At 50.5% G+C, this 12,394-nt stretch overlaps 1 protein-coding gene across 1 annotated transcript in view; it reads right to left on the reverse strand.

Annotated features, from left to right (window-relative positions):
• Window positions 1-592: 592 nt before the first annotated feature.
• The window catches only part of LOC135887572 (zinc finger protein 271-like), a 44,283-nt gene continuing 32,481 nt past the window's right edge, over window positions 593-12,394 (reverse strand). The window contains exons 3-8 of the mRNA XM_065415298.1: window positions 11,565-12,391; window positions 11,111-11,159; window positions 9,134-9,204; window positions 7,664-7,707; window positions 1,143-1,575; window positions 593-968 (exon numbers count right to left, since the gene is read on the reverse strand). Coding sequence (XP_065271370.1) covers window positions 593-968; window positions 1,143-1,575; window positions 7,664-7,707; window positions 9,134-9,204; window positions 11,111-11,159; window positions 11,565-12,391 — 1,800 coding nt within the window. The remainder of the gene's footprint in view (window positions 969-1,142; window positions 1,576-7,663; window positions 7,708-9,133; window positions 9,205-11,110; window positions 11,160-11,564; window positions 12,392-12,394) is intronic.

Consider the following 12,394-nt stretch of genomic DNA (forward strand, 5'->3'; position numbering starts at 1 on the left):
CACCAGAGTGAGAGCTGGCCTCATTTGCCTTTGACCGAAACTAGTTAAAAAGAGATGTGAATGTGCTGCTGCTGGAGAGAGGTCCTTGGTACACACAGCGTGAAAGCTGTGCCGCAGTCCTCTCCTGGAAGAGCCACTTCTAGCACCCCACTCAGTCCCCGTGGCCTCTGCCATAGTGAGCCCAGTCTGGGTTAGTCCCACTGGTGTTCTCAGGGGCGTAGACACTCATCCTACCTGGAAATGGCAAGAAACCTACAATCCATTCTACACAGGCCAATAGTAAAAATTTAACAAGACACACACACACACACACACACACACACACACCCCTACCCCTTATCCTACCAGCTACTCGCCCTCCCAACACCAACCCGTCACTGACCAGCCCTAGTCCCAACCACTAAAACAACCAATTCTCCCAAGAACCAGCACCCTCCCCCAACGATCCCTGCTAAAAAGCCATACCAGTTCCCTCCCACTACTCACCATCCCACTAACCCCCAGAAAGCAGATCCCACAAGCACGCAGCTCCAATCTCCTCTAGCTACTGCCTCCTGCTGCTATGATGGACTTTCCTTCCCTCCCCCAACCCCTAACATGCTTGAGTGGGGTAGGGCCATAAAGGCAGGAAGGACACAGGGTTCTCTCCTGTGTGGGTTCTCTGATGCCTCTTGTGGTGGGAGCTGCGGCTGAAGCTTTTCCCACAGTAAATGCACTCATAAGGCTTCTCTCCCGTGTGGATCCGGTGGTGCTGTGTCAGGGTAGATTTGTCAGTGAAGCTTTTCCCGCAGTCAGAGCATGTGTAGGGTTTCTCTCCCGTGTGGATCCTCTGGTGTCTGATCAGGTTTGAACTGACATTGAAGCATTTCCCACAGTGAGTGCACTCATAGGGTTTCTCTCCTGTGTGGATCCTCATGTGCTTGACCAGGTCCGAGTTCTGGCTGAAGCTTTGCCAGCACTCGGCACATGTGATGGGGATCTCAATGGTCGAGGTTTTCTTCTTTGATGTTTTAGTTTTTTTAACCTTCCCAATGGCAGCGCTGTCCCGCTGGGTGCATTTGTCCTGCTTCTTCCCTGGAGGGCTCCTCAGGCGCCTCTTGTGATGGGAGCTGCGGCTGAAGCTCTTCCCACAGTCGATGCATTTATAGGGCTTCTCACCCATGTGGACGCACTGGTGCTGGGTCTGGGTCGACTTGTCTGTGAAGCTTTTCCCACAGTCAGAGCAGCTGTGGGGTCTCTCCCCAGTGTGGGTTCTCTGGTGACGGATAAGGTTTGAATTGATGCTGAAGCTTTTCCCGCAGTCGATGCATTTATAAGGTTTCTCACCTGTGTGGATTCTCCGATGATTCGTAAGGTCTGAGCTCTGGGTGAAGCTTTTCCCACACTCGATGCAGATGTTGGGCCTCTCCCCTGCATATGTTCTCTGGCGGACGATGGTGTCTTTGCGTTTTCTCACGCCTCTCCCGCGGTGGGTGGATTTACCCTCTCTCTCCTCCGAAGGGTTTTGCTGCTGTGCTTCTGACCTGCCCTGACTCTTAAGGGATTTTCCCTGGTCTAGTTTCTGAGAAACGTTTCCTTTGGATCGTTTTGGAAACATCTCAGGCAGTTCCTCTCCAGCAAGACTTTGAAGATTCTCTTGCTTTGTTATCACTCACGGTCCTGTCACCTGCTGGGATAAGGAGAAAATCCGGACACGAGTCATGCTCCAAGCATGGGCAAAAGGAAACAGAATAATCGGTTGACAAATTATTTTAGAACTGAGAGGGCTCTTTAACTTCACAGACAAAGGTGTAACAAATCCAATGGCTGGATGGTGCAGGCAACTGAGCTCAAAATGGAATTAAGGCACAATTTTTAACAACTTCCCAAGGGAGGTGGTGGATTTTCCATCATTTAAAATTTTTAAACTAAATAAAAATTGGATACCTCTTTCTTAGAAAAGAAAGGAAGAGAAGAGAAGAGAGCTCTCTAGCTCAGCCACACGTTATTGGGCTCAATGCAGTAATCGCTGGGTGATCTCTGACCTATGCTATACAGCAGAGGTTCTCAACCAGGGATCTGGGGCCCCCTGAAAGGGCCATGAGCAGGTTTCAGGGCATCCTTTAAAATAAACCAGAGAGCAAGGCCAGTGTTAGATTCACTGGGGCCCAAGGCAGAAAGCTGAAGCCCAAGCCCTGCCATGCGGGACTAAAGCCAAAGCCCAAGTAACTTAGCTTTGCGGGATCCCCTGTGGTAGGAGGCCCTGGGCAATTGCCCTGCTTGCTACCCCCGAATGCCAGGTCTGGCTTTTAATCTACTGGATATGCAGAAAAACAGTTGCTGTGGCACAGGTGGGCCGTGGAGCTTTTATAGCATGTTGGGGGGGACTCAGAAAGACAGAAGTTGAGGACCCCTGTTCTAGAGGAGGTCAGACTATGCCTTCTGGAGTAACCACCTGAGCTCATAGTTGCCCTGGGTACCCGCTAACCTCTCAGGTTTTCTGTTATGACTGTCACTGATGTCATGTATTAATTTATGGGCCAGTCCTACAACTATCCACAGAAGCACACTCAAGGCCTCATTCCCCATAGCCTTGTACTTTAGAGTCATTTACACCGGTGCAGATTAAGTGCAAAGTGGGAGAAAACCACAACCATTTCAGATTAGCAGTCACTTCACTTTGCAGAGCAGAGGGTGAACCACACAAGATGCAAGGCAAGAGGACCCAGCCCTTAACTGCCAACTCCTTAGGGCAGGGGGACATCTTTATTTGTTTCTGCAAAAAAACCCAGCCTGCTCGTCTAATAATCAAAAGAGCCATTTTATGGGATTCCCCTGACATTATCCCCAAGGGCAGGGACTAGGCCAGGGGAGGGCAAACTATGGCCTGCAGGCTGGATCCAGCCAGTCAGAGCTTTGGATCCGGCCCATGGGATTGCCACCCCCGTGCCGCTGCAGGCCCCACGCCACTCCCGGAAGCGGCTGGCACCATGTCCCTGTGGCCCCTGGGGGATGAGAGGCAGAGGGCTCTGCACGCTGCCCTCGCCTGTAGGTACCTCCCCCGAAGCTCCCATTGGCCACAGTTCCCCGTTCCCAGCCAATGGGAGCTTGGGGGGGAGGTACCTGCAGGCGAGGGCAGCGCGCAAAGCCCTCTGCCCCCCCTCCCCCAGGGGCCACAGGAATGTGGTGCCACCTGCTTCTGGGAGCAGCGCAGGGCCAGGGCACGCAGGGAGCCTGCCTTAGCCCTGCTGCACGCCGCTGCCACCCCGGAGCCACTCCAGGTAAGCGGCGCCAGGCCAGAACCCACACCCCTCCTGCACCCCAACCCCCTGCCCTGAGCCCCCTGCCAGGGTACATCTACATTACCTGCCGGATCAGCGGGTAGCGATCGATCTATTGGGGATCGATTTATCGCGTGTAGTGTAGACACGATAAATTGATCCCCGATCGCTCTCCCGTCGACTGCTGAACTCCAGCTCGGCGAGAGGCGGAAGCAAAGTCGACGGGGGGAGCCGCAGCTGTCGATCCCGCTCCACGAGGACACGAAGTAAGTAATTTTAATTCGATTTAAGATATGTCAACTTCAGCTACACTATTCTCGTAGCTGAAGTTGCGTATCTTAGATCGATCCCCCTCCCCCAGTGTAGACCAGGCCCCACACTCCACACCCCTCCCTGTACCCTAACCCCTGTCCTGAGCCCTCTCCCACACTCCACACCGCCTCCCACACCCTCCCTTCCGCAACCCAACCCCCTGCCCTACATTCATGGCCCTGCATGCAATTTCCCCACCCAGATGTGGTCCTTGGGCCAAAAAGTTTGCCCACGCCTGGACTAGGCAGAGGCAGCAACTGGCTTTTCCTCTCTCTGCTCCTCTAGTTTAAAAAGAAAAGAAAAGAAAAAACCCCACACCACACAAGAAAGTCAATTTTCAGATGGCCTTTATATAAGGTAACCATAGCTATGAATAAGAGTTTTTAAAAGGCAGCTTTACTAACTGATGTATCCGTGACCGCAGCACTTGGAGCTGGGCTGGGCAGGGCAGGTTCGGGACCAGGAACTCCCCTCCCCAGTTCTCTCTCCTATTGCCCCTTTCCGGGCTCTCCTTCCCCCGCTGGCTGGGTCCAGCCCAGGGGCATTTCCTCCCCCATCGCTGGCCTGGCTCCTGGCAGCGCGAACGAGAGCGAGCTGCCATGCGAGGAGCGAGCAGCGCTGGGGTTGAGGAGGGGCCATCTGGGCAGAGTCAGCGCGGCTCGCTTTGCTGCCCGGCCCCCGCACTTTCCCCAAGTTCCCTCTTGTAATTACCTGGAGTCTGCGGCTCAGGAGCTGGTGGCAGCAGAGCCCGGGGCTGGCCCAGGGGCTGGTTTCAGCCCGCGGAGAAAGTCCCCCCGGCTAGGCACAGAGGGGCGGTAGGGAAGGGCTCTCCCCGCACAGCAGCAGCGACGGCGGCTCAGTCCGGCTCACAATGGAGGCAGCAGCCCCAGCTCTTGACCCAGGAAGTTCAATCCCTTATATCCTGGTCAGAGGAAAGCCAGAGAGACTCGGAGAATCCCCCTCCCCTTCCTTTGCAGTAACCAGAGACCAGACTAGCCCTCTAATGACAACAGCTGCTGAGCACCGTGTTAATGCACGTTTGAACTGCAAATGGCTTTTCAGGCTTAAGACCCACCTGAGAAGGGATGCAGGGGGCAGGTCTTATCTTGGCTGCCCACATATACTGGGATGTAACTGGAAACTGGGGCTGGAAGAGTTGTGATGGTGACATCAAGGCGGGGGGGGGGGGCGACTCCCAGGATATTCAGATGGGAGTAAAATTTATGGTGATGTGGAAATGTCCCCCTGGCAGACTGACATGCACACTGTGTAGCCTGAGCTCACTGCAAACACCAAGAGCTCCTTGCATCCCTCCATTTCCCCCATGAGATCCCTGCACGTCACCCTTCCATCCCTCTCTATTGGTAGGGTGACCAGATAGCATGTGTGAAAAATTGGGACAGAAGTGGGGGGTAATAGGCGCCTATATAAGAAAAAGCCCTGAATAACAGGACTGTCCCTATAAAATCTGGACATCTGGTCACCCTATTGGTAAGCCAGAGGGCTCAGCAGTACCCCAGTTCCAGTTTGCACCCCGGGGATCCCAATGTTGTAGTGACACTGGGAGACCAGGTCAGTCCAGGGCCACAGGCCAATTCACTTGTGTATTAGTAGAGATCAAGGTATTTGTATAAGTATGAAGCAACAGAGGTTGCTTCAGATGCAAGAAGTGAGGTTCTTACCCACGAAAGCTTATGCTGCCAATACTTCTGTTAGTCTTAAAGGTGCCACAGGACCCTCTGTTGCTTTTTACAGATTCAGAGCAGGACTACACTAACCCCCCAATTCGAACTAAGGTACGCAACTTACCTCGGTCCACACGCGGCAGGCAGGCTCCCCCGTCGACTCCGCGGTACTCCTCTCGCCAAGCAGGAGTACCGCAGTCGATGGCGAGCACTTCCGGGTTCGACTTATCGCGTCCAGACAAGACGCGATAAGTCGAACCCAGAAGTTCGATCGCCAGCTGCCGAACTACCGGGTAAGTGTAGACCTACCCTTAGACTAACACGGCTACCCTGCTGATACTTGTATAAGTATGGTTGGTGTTTAAAATTCGTGAAAACTAATGGGATGTTACTTGTATTGTTTTCACCTCTTTGTTCCTGTTATAATGAAATAGCAAACATTTATATTGTGCATACCCCTGTAAGTAAACAACAAAGAAATCTTGTGGGATGCTAATGAAGGACTTCAACAGAAAAGCAAGTGGTCATTATGGTGATAATTGGTGGCCAATGACTCAAACTGCATTCCTCACTCACCATCATCAAAGGAAAAGCCCATGTGCGTAGAGACACCATCAGCTTGTTTTCTGTGAGAAGCTATATGTATGGATTCCAGGAATGATCCTGCATCTCCGGGCTGTATGGACTCTTACAGGGAAGGGTACCAGATACAAAGCCAAGACTCCCAAAGACTATCTGGGTACCCTGAAATACTTTTGGGAAATTGGCAGTTCATTACATTACTGCTACCATTTAGACTTACAAACTGTGACTTTCCTGTACATATATTTTACCTGCTTTAACCTCTCAATAATTCTCATTTCCTTTTCTTAGCTAATAAAATAAGGTGTCTATAGAATTGGGTGCCAGTGTTGTCTTTGTGGTGAAATCTGGAGGACCCATTGATCTGGGGTAAGTGGCTAGTCCCTTGGGACTGGAAGCAATCTGGTGTGGTGTGATTTTTGGTTTATGTGACTATTATCACTAAGTCCAGTCTGTCTAGGTGGCAAGATAGGCTGGAGAGTCTAAGGGGATTGTCTGTGACTCCATGGTAAGACTGGTACAATGATCCAGGAGTTCACATTTGTTACTGGTTTGGTGAAATCTAATTATAGAACACAGCTCCAGTTTGGAGTGCCTGCCCGGTTTTCTGACAGTCTGCCCTGAGATTAGCACTCCAGACAGCATGACAATTGTGAGCCACTCCAGACAGCGTGACAATTGTTTTCTTGTTATTGTTTTCTTGTGCTCCCTCATCTGCCTATCTGTTCCCCTCTGTTGTCTCTTGGCAAGGACTGTCTTTTTGTTCTGTGTGTGTACGGCTCCTACTTGTTATGGCAATACAAATAATAAATAACTATAGATTATTACAGGGATGATTGTAGCTGCTGGCTCTGCTCACTGGATGCCGGGGCTCCATGTGCTTCCCATTCCCCACTTTCAATTTTGTTGATTGTCACCAAAATGAACAGGGTTCTGCCCACTGCTGCCTAGAACACACCCTGAAATGTGGAACTGATTGGATGTGGTGCTGAGAAGTTAGGACCTTACATCCAAACAGAGAAATGCCATCCAATTGAACATAGGACCTGGCTTCACACAACCAATGAAACTCCCTCCCTAGCTCCCCACAGGAGGATCCTTTTCTCTTTCCTGAAATGTAGGAATGAACCAGAGACCTTGCAGGACTCTGGGCAGCCCTTGGGGTGAGGTGCCCCTCATCTCTGGGGCTCTTTTATTAGGGGAACCCCCGGGACAATCTCAGATTCCCACAGAATCTCCCCTCCCCAGGACTCATGGAATCTCCTCATTTCCATCCTCATCTGCTATCTTCAAGGAGTGGGGAGGGGCAGCCATGCTATGCAGACACCTCCTTAAAGAGCCTCCCCTAGGCAGGACACCTGACCAGTAACATCTGCAGAGGTCAGGTAACCTTGCTGTGCCACTCTAGGGTCTCCACCTGCTTTTATGACTCCTATCGCTGTAATATCTAAGCCCCTCACAAACATTAATGGATTTATGCACACAACCCCCAGCCAGGCTTATTTTCCCCATTTGGGGAAACTGAGGCACAGAGGGGTTGGTTTTGGGTTGGGGAAGAGCTCCGTACCTTAGCAGCTCCTATTGAGAGGTGTGCAGAGAGCTTTAGGGACTCTGTCATCATTTGTCCAGCACCAGTGCAGTTCCCTAAAAATTAGGCCTAAGGGAGGTTGTCACACTCAGGACAATGTTGCTTCATCCAGGGTGAAGTGTCTTGGGTGAGTTGCTGCCGCTGCCCCCAATGACTTCCCCATGTGAGAGTCTGGAGATCACCCTGGTGATATGGATACCACATTCAAGTCAAATAAATCTGCGCTAAGGACTCACCTGTAAATGGGGAGAGACTCCCCACCACCTCTGCAAGCTGCAGGCTAGGAACAGAGAACACAGGGAACCTCACCATCTGAGAGTCCTCAAACATTTATGAACACAAACCAAACCTTAATTTAATGACAGCTAAGGACACATCCCACCACCCAAAAATGTAACCGCATGGGAATGAGAAGGAAAGTCTCCTGCATTCCGCCACTTCCCCATCCCCTACAGGACTGTCAATAACTTGCACACCCCCGTGCAAAACTATAATGGCAGTCTCATGTCAGCAGATCGGCACACAGTCTTGGACTGGACTAAAAAAAGTGTGTGGTGGTGGGAGCAGCAGCTTTGGTAAGACAGTGCTGAAAGTGCACCCCTCAGCAATTCGTCTTGGTTTAACTTTCGTTGTGTTTTTCGGCCAGGACTGACTCCTTGCAACTCCTCCATTTTAAGCACTGTAGGCACATGTGACTGGCACGTAGCCTACACACGTAACATTATTCTATTTTAACATCTCAGAGGCTACCATTAAGGTTTCACATGAGATCACAAGTTGGATGAAGCTGGGGTGCATGTGGCTGCTCAGTATGTCTTGGAGACTGAAGTGAATGCCTTGTGGAGTGTCTCTTCATGCCCAACACCTGCACACAGGCCATCCCTACACCTAGGTGATTCTCTGAGTGCTGCCTCCCAGCCTCCCACTGCAGTGTCCCAGGCAAATCCAGCTGCAGTTTAGAGCTGGGGTACTTGTAGAATATGAGCTGTATGGTGCCCATGTCTGGGGATTTCAACAACCCACTTAGTGCCCAAGGCAGAGAGCAAAGAGAAAGCAGCAAGCCTGGGACATGCAGTCTCAATAGGGAAGCATAAACTTCAGTCTCTTCTGAATAATGCCAATACCCAGCTCTTAAATACATCTCTCAACATGCTTTAGAAAGGAGGTGAGAGTCATCTCCACTTTATAGATGGGGACATAACTTGCCATAAGTCACCCAGAAGCCCTACAGCAGAGCCAAGACTAGAACCCTTGCTTCCTGAATCCTAGTCCAGCATGTTACACAATAGGCCCCATTGTTCTGAGAAGATAGCAGTCAACTGGCATTGCTTGTATACAGCAGCTGAGTAATAATAATCCCATTGAGAGGCTATATAAACACTTTCCATCCACTGCTCTAACAGCTCTTTACACAGGTGGCTAGGGGGTCACAGATGGGGAAAATGAAGCCCAGGACTCATAAGCAAGTCAATCAGTACCAAGGCAGGCCTTGTACTCAAAGCTTTTGACACTTCGTTCAGGGACTTCACAACTACTGTAAAGTCCTTGGGCATGCTTTGCTCTCCATCTCCGACAAATTACATAACTGCAGGGCAGAGACTTCATCATTATTATTATTATAAAGGTTTTTACAGCTGTTAAAGCCAGAAGGACCCTAGTGACCATCTAATCTGTACTCCTGCATAACACAAGCCATAGAACCTCACCCAGTGATTCTTGCATCCAGCACAGTCACTTTTTGGTTGATTTTAGTCTTCCCCAGCATGAAAGCAAGAGCCTGTTTAACAGAGAACCACCGACTTTAACAAAATTCAGGAAATTAAATAAATAATAACAAAGAACATTTTGAAACGCTCTACAGAAGGCAAGAACCATGCCCTAAAAAAGCTAATGAGCTGAACAGATGATGGACAGAGACAGGATGAAGCTTGAGATCTGCTGAAAAGCTAGTGTGATCTACCAATGGCATTTAGCACCTGTTGTATGAGTCCCACTATTTAAAACATCTTATTAGCCCTGACCCTTGGCTCCACTGTTCCCTCTAAGCTGTGCGCGTGCGCACACAGATGCTAAACACTGCACACACGGCGAAACATCGCGCACACAAAAATTTGCACAGAAGAAATTTTTTGCGCGCACGGCCTGTCAAAAATTAGAGAGAAGATTGCTTGGCTCCCATGTTCAGTGCAACTCAGGAGGGATTTAAGCAATCTTTTATATTTCCCCCATCCTAGGAGCACTTGACCCCAGACGCAGGTTAGACCAGCCTGACTTGTATGGGTTGCCAATGCCCTCAAAGGGTCAGTACAGCAGCCAGAGTCTGGCAGGGTATAGTGTAGTCATGTCTCTGCACCACCCCCAGAGAGGGTAGGTGGTATAGGAGCTGCTACTCTGCCTCCGCACCAGCCAATGCTGTGTTAGACTGGCTTTAGGGCATCTTTGTGCTGGCAGAGTTGGCACCAATTTTCCCCAAACCAGGGGAAAACCTGCTCCAGTCGTGTGCTCTGGAGTTGATGGGCCCTTGGGAAAAGTGTTTTAATGAGAGACTTGAGGGATGACTCCGAGATAAATGGAAACTGTGAGCTGCACAGTGTCCAGACCTCAAACATTGAGCAATGCGCCATGCGCAACATGCACCCAGAGGCCAATGCTGCAGGCTCCTCAGTCACCTGGCTGCAGTTCCTCTGGGTTTCCAATAAACACACAGACACACACATGTACAGTAACCAAAGCTTCTTTACTAGGGCAGGCAGAAAATGGAAAGAGTGCAGACAGCCCCGATACAGAGCTCCTACAGAAATCACCTGGCCACATCCTCAGCTAGTGTAAATCGACAACGCTCCATTGGTGTCAGAGCTACACTGATTTACACCAGCTGAGGTTCTGGCCCAGCATGTTTGAATAAGTTTGTGGCCAGATTGTGTAATTACAGTGTTTCTTCTTGCCTATGTGGACAAGCAAATAAACATGTTAGAGGCCCATACTCTAGCCTAGGCATGTTCCAGGCTTCAAGCTGGGCTCGTTAACAGGGTTAGAACTTCAGTTTTGATGCCTCTCACCTGTAAGGAAAAACTGTGCTATAGACACCAGGCCCCGTCTGTGCAACATTTATCACTCAGGTCCCAGTTACAGCACAGATTCCCCTCACCTGACTTTAACATGGTCATAAGGTGTCTAGTTATGTCCTTGTTCACAGCCTGAAGCTTGAGCTTTTAACCCATTTAGGGAAGATTGGATTAGGTTCCATCTTCACTACAACCTGTGTCTGTGTTGTCGCTGGGTCGCCTGGGTTAGGGATGTTACTGTGGGGCTAAAACCAAATGTGATTCCCAGCTGCATTTAGACATGGGGCCCTGTGAGTTAGTTATAGACAGGAAACACAGAGGAATCCTTCACTGGGCCATCCAATCAGATCCTGAGCAATACTTGCCCCTTGGGTCTCCACTGATACTTGAGAAGTGTCCCTTCAAATACACGCCAGCACACAGGAGATCAGCCTGATGTCTGGTTTGGCTTTGCCTCTGTGTCAGCTGGCCACCTCTCCTCCTGTAGCTCCGCAGGCCCCCACCCAGCTGGCACCTCCTGGAGACCTGCTGGGACACAACACACTCATGCCCAGATCCCCCTGGCTCTGGGGGTGTTTCATTGACTGGACAGCTCGAATTCACAGCTTTCTCCTTTACCTTTGTACATTCTCTCAGGGACTCTCCTGGGTCTTCTTCAATCCAGTGACTGGACAGAGGGGAAAGAGAGAGAGAGGAAGATGAGGAGACCACCAGGGAAAGAGGAAAATAAGGGCCAGTCTTTTCTAATTGTTAATATGTGCATTACTGAGACAACCCATCTGAGATTGGAGCCCCATCACGGCCGATGCCATACTGACACCTGGTGAGATCCAGACCCTGCCTGAATCAGCCCAAACAGCATAGTCCTTCTCCAGGCAGCTCCATTCAGTGACAGACTGGTCACTGAATGAATAACAAGAGACCAAACACCCAGGCTTTCTGAGGGCCCTTTCCAACACCCAGCACCTCGAAGGATCCACAGCTGCCTGTTCTGGTTCCCAGACCTATCTTCAGGCCTCACGTAAGCAGCGGCCAAGCCCCAGAAGGGAAATTGGCAGCTGGTGTCTATCACAGGTGGATCCTCTGATGTCTAATCAGAGCGGAGCTCACAGTAAAGCTTTTCCCGCAGTCGGTGCATTTGTAGGGTTTCTCTCCGGTGTGGGTCCTCAGATGATTGATGAGGGATGAGCTCTGCTTGAAGCTCTTCCCGCAGTCAGGGCATTTGTAGGGCTTCTCTCCGGTGTGGATCCTCTGGTGCTTGATAAGAGATGAGCTCTCGAAGAAGCTTTTCCCACACTCGGTGCATTTGTAGGGCATCTCTCCAGTGTGGCTCCTCTGGTGCCTGATAAGGGCCGAGCTCTCGAAGAAGGTTTTCCCACACTCGGTGCATTTGTAGGGTTTCTCTCCTGTGTGGGTTCTCTGGTGTCTAATGAAGGAGGAGCAGTAACTGAAGCTTTTCCCACACTCGGTGCAATTGTAGGGGCCCTCTCCCATGTGGGCTCTCTGATGTGTGTTAAGGTTCGAGCTCCGATTGAAGCTTTTCCCACAGTCGAGGCATTTATAGGGTCTCTCTCCTGTGTGGATTCTCTGGTGAACAATAAGGTCTGAGCTCCAGCTGAAGCTTTTTCCACATTTCGTACACTTGTAGGGCTTCTCTCCCACGTGCAGCCGCTGATGTTTCACCAGGTGTGAGCTTTGGCTGAAGCTTTTCCCACACTCAGTGCATTTATAGGGCTTATCTCCTGTGTGGATCCTCTGATGCGCATTACGGTTTGAGCTTCGTGTGAAACTTTTCCCACAGTCGAGGCATTTGTAGGGTTTCTCTCCCGTGTGCAGTCTCTGATGGATTAGCAGCTCTGACCTCCAAGAAAAGGTTTTCTCACACTCAGTGCATGTTTTCTG

The sequence above is a fragment of the Emys orbicularis genome, chromosome 13, assembly GCF_028017835.1.
Source record: "Emys orbicularis isolate rEmyOrb1 chromosome 13, rEmyOrb1.hap1, whole genome shotgun sequence".
In the NCBI taxonomy this organism is placed as follows: domain Eukaryota; kingdom Metazoa; phylum Chordata; order Testudines; family Emydidae; genus Emys; species Emys orbicularis.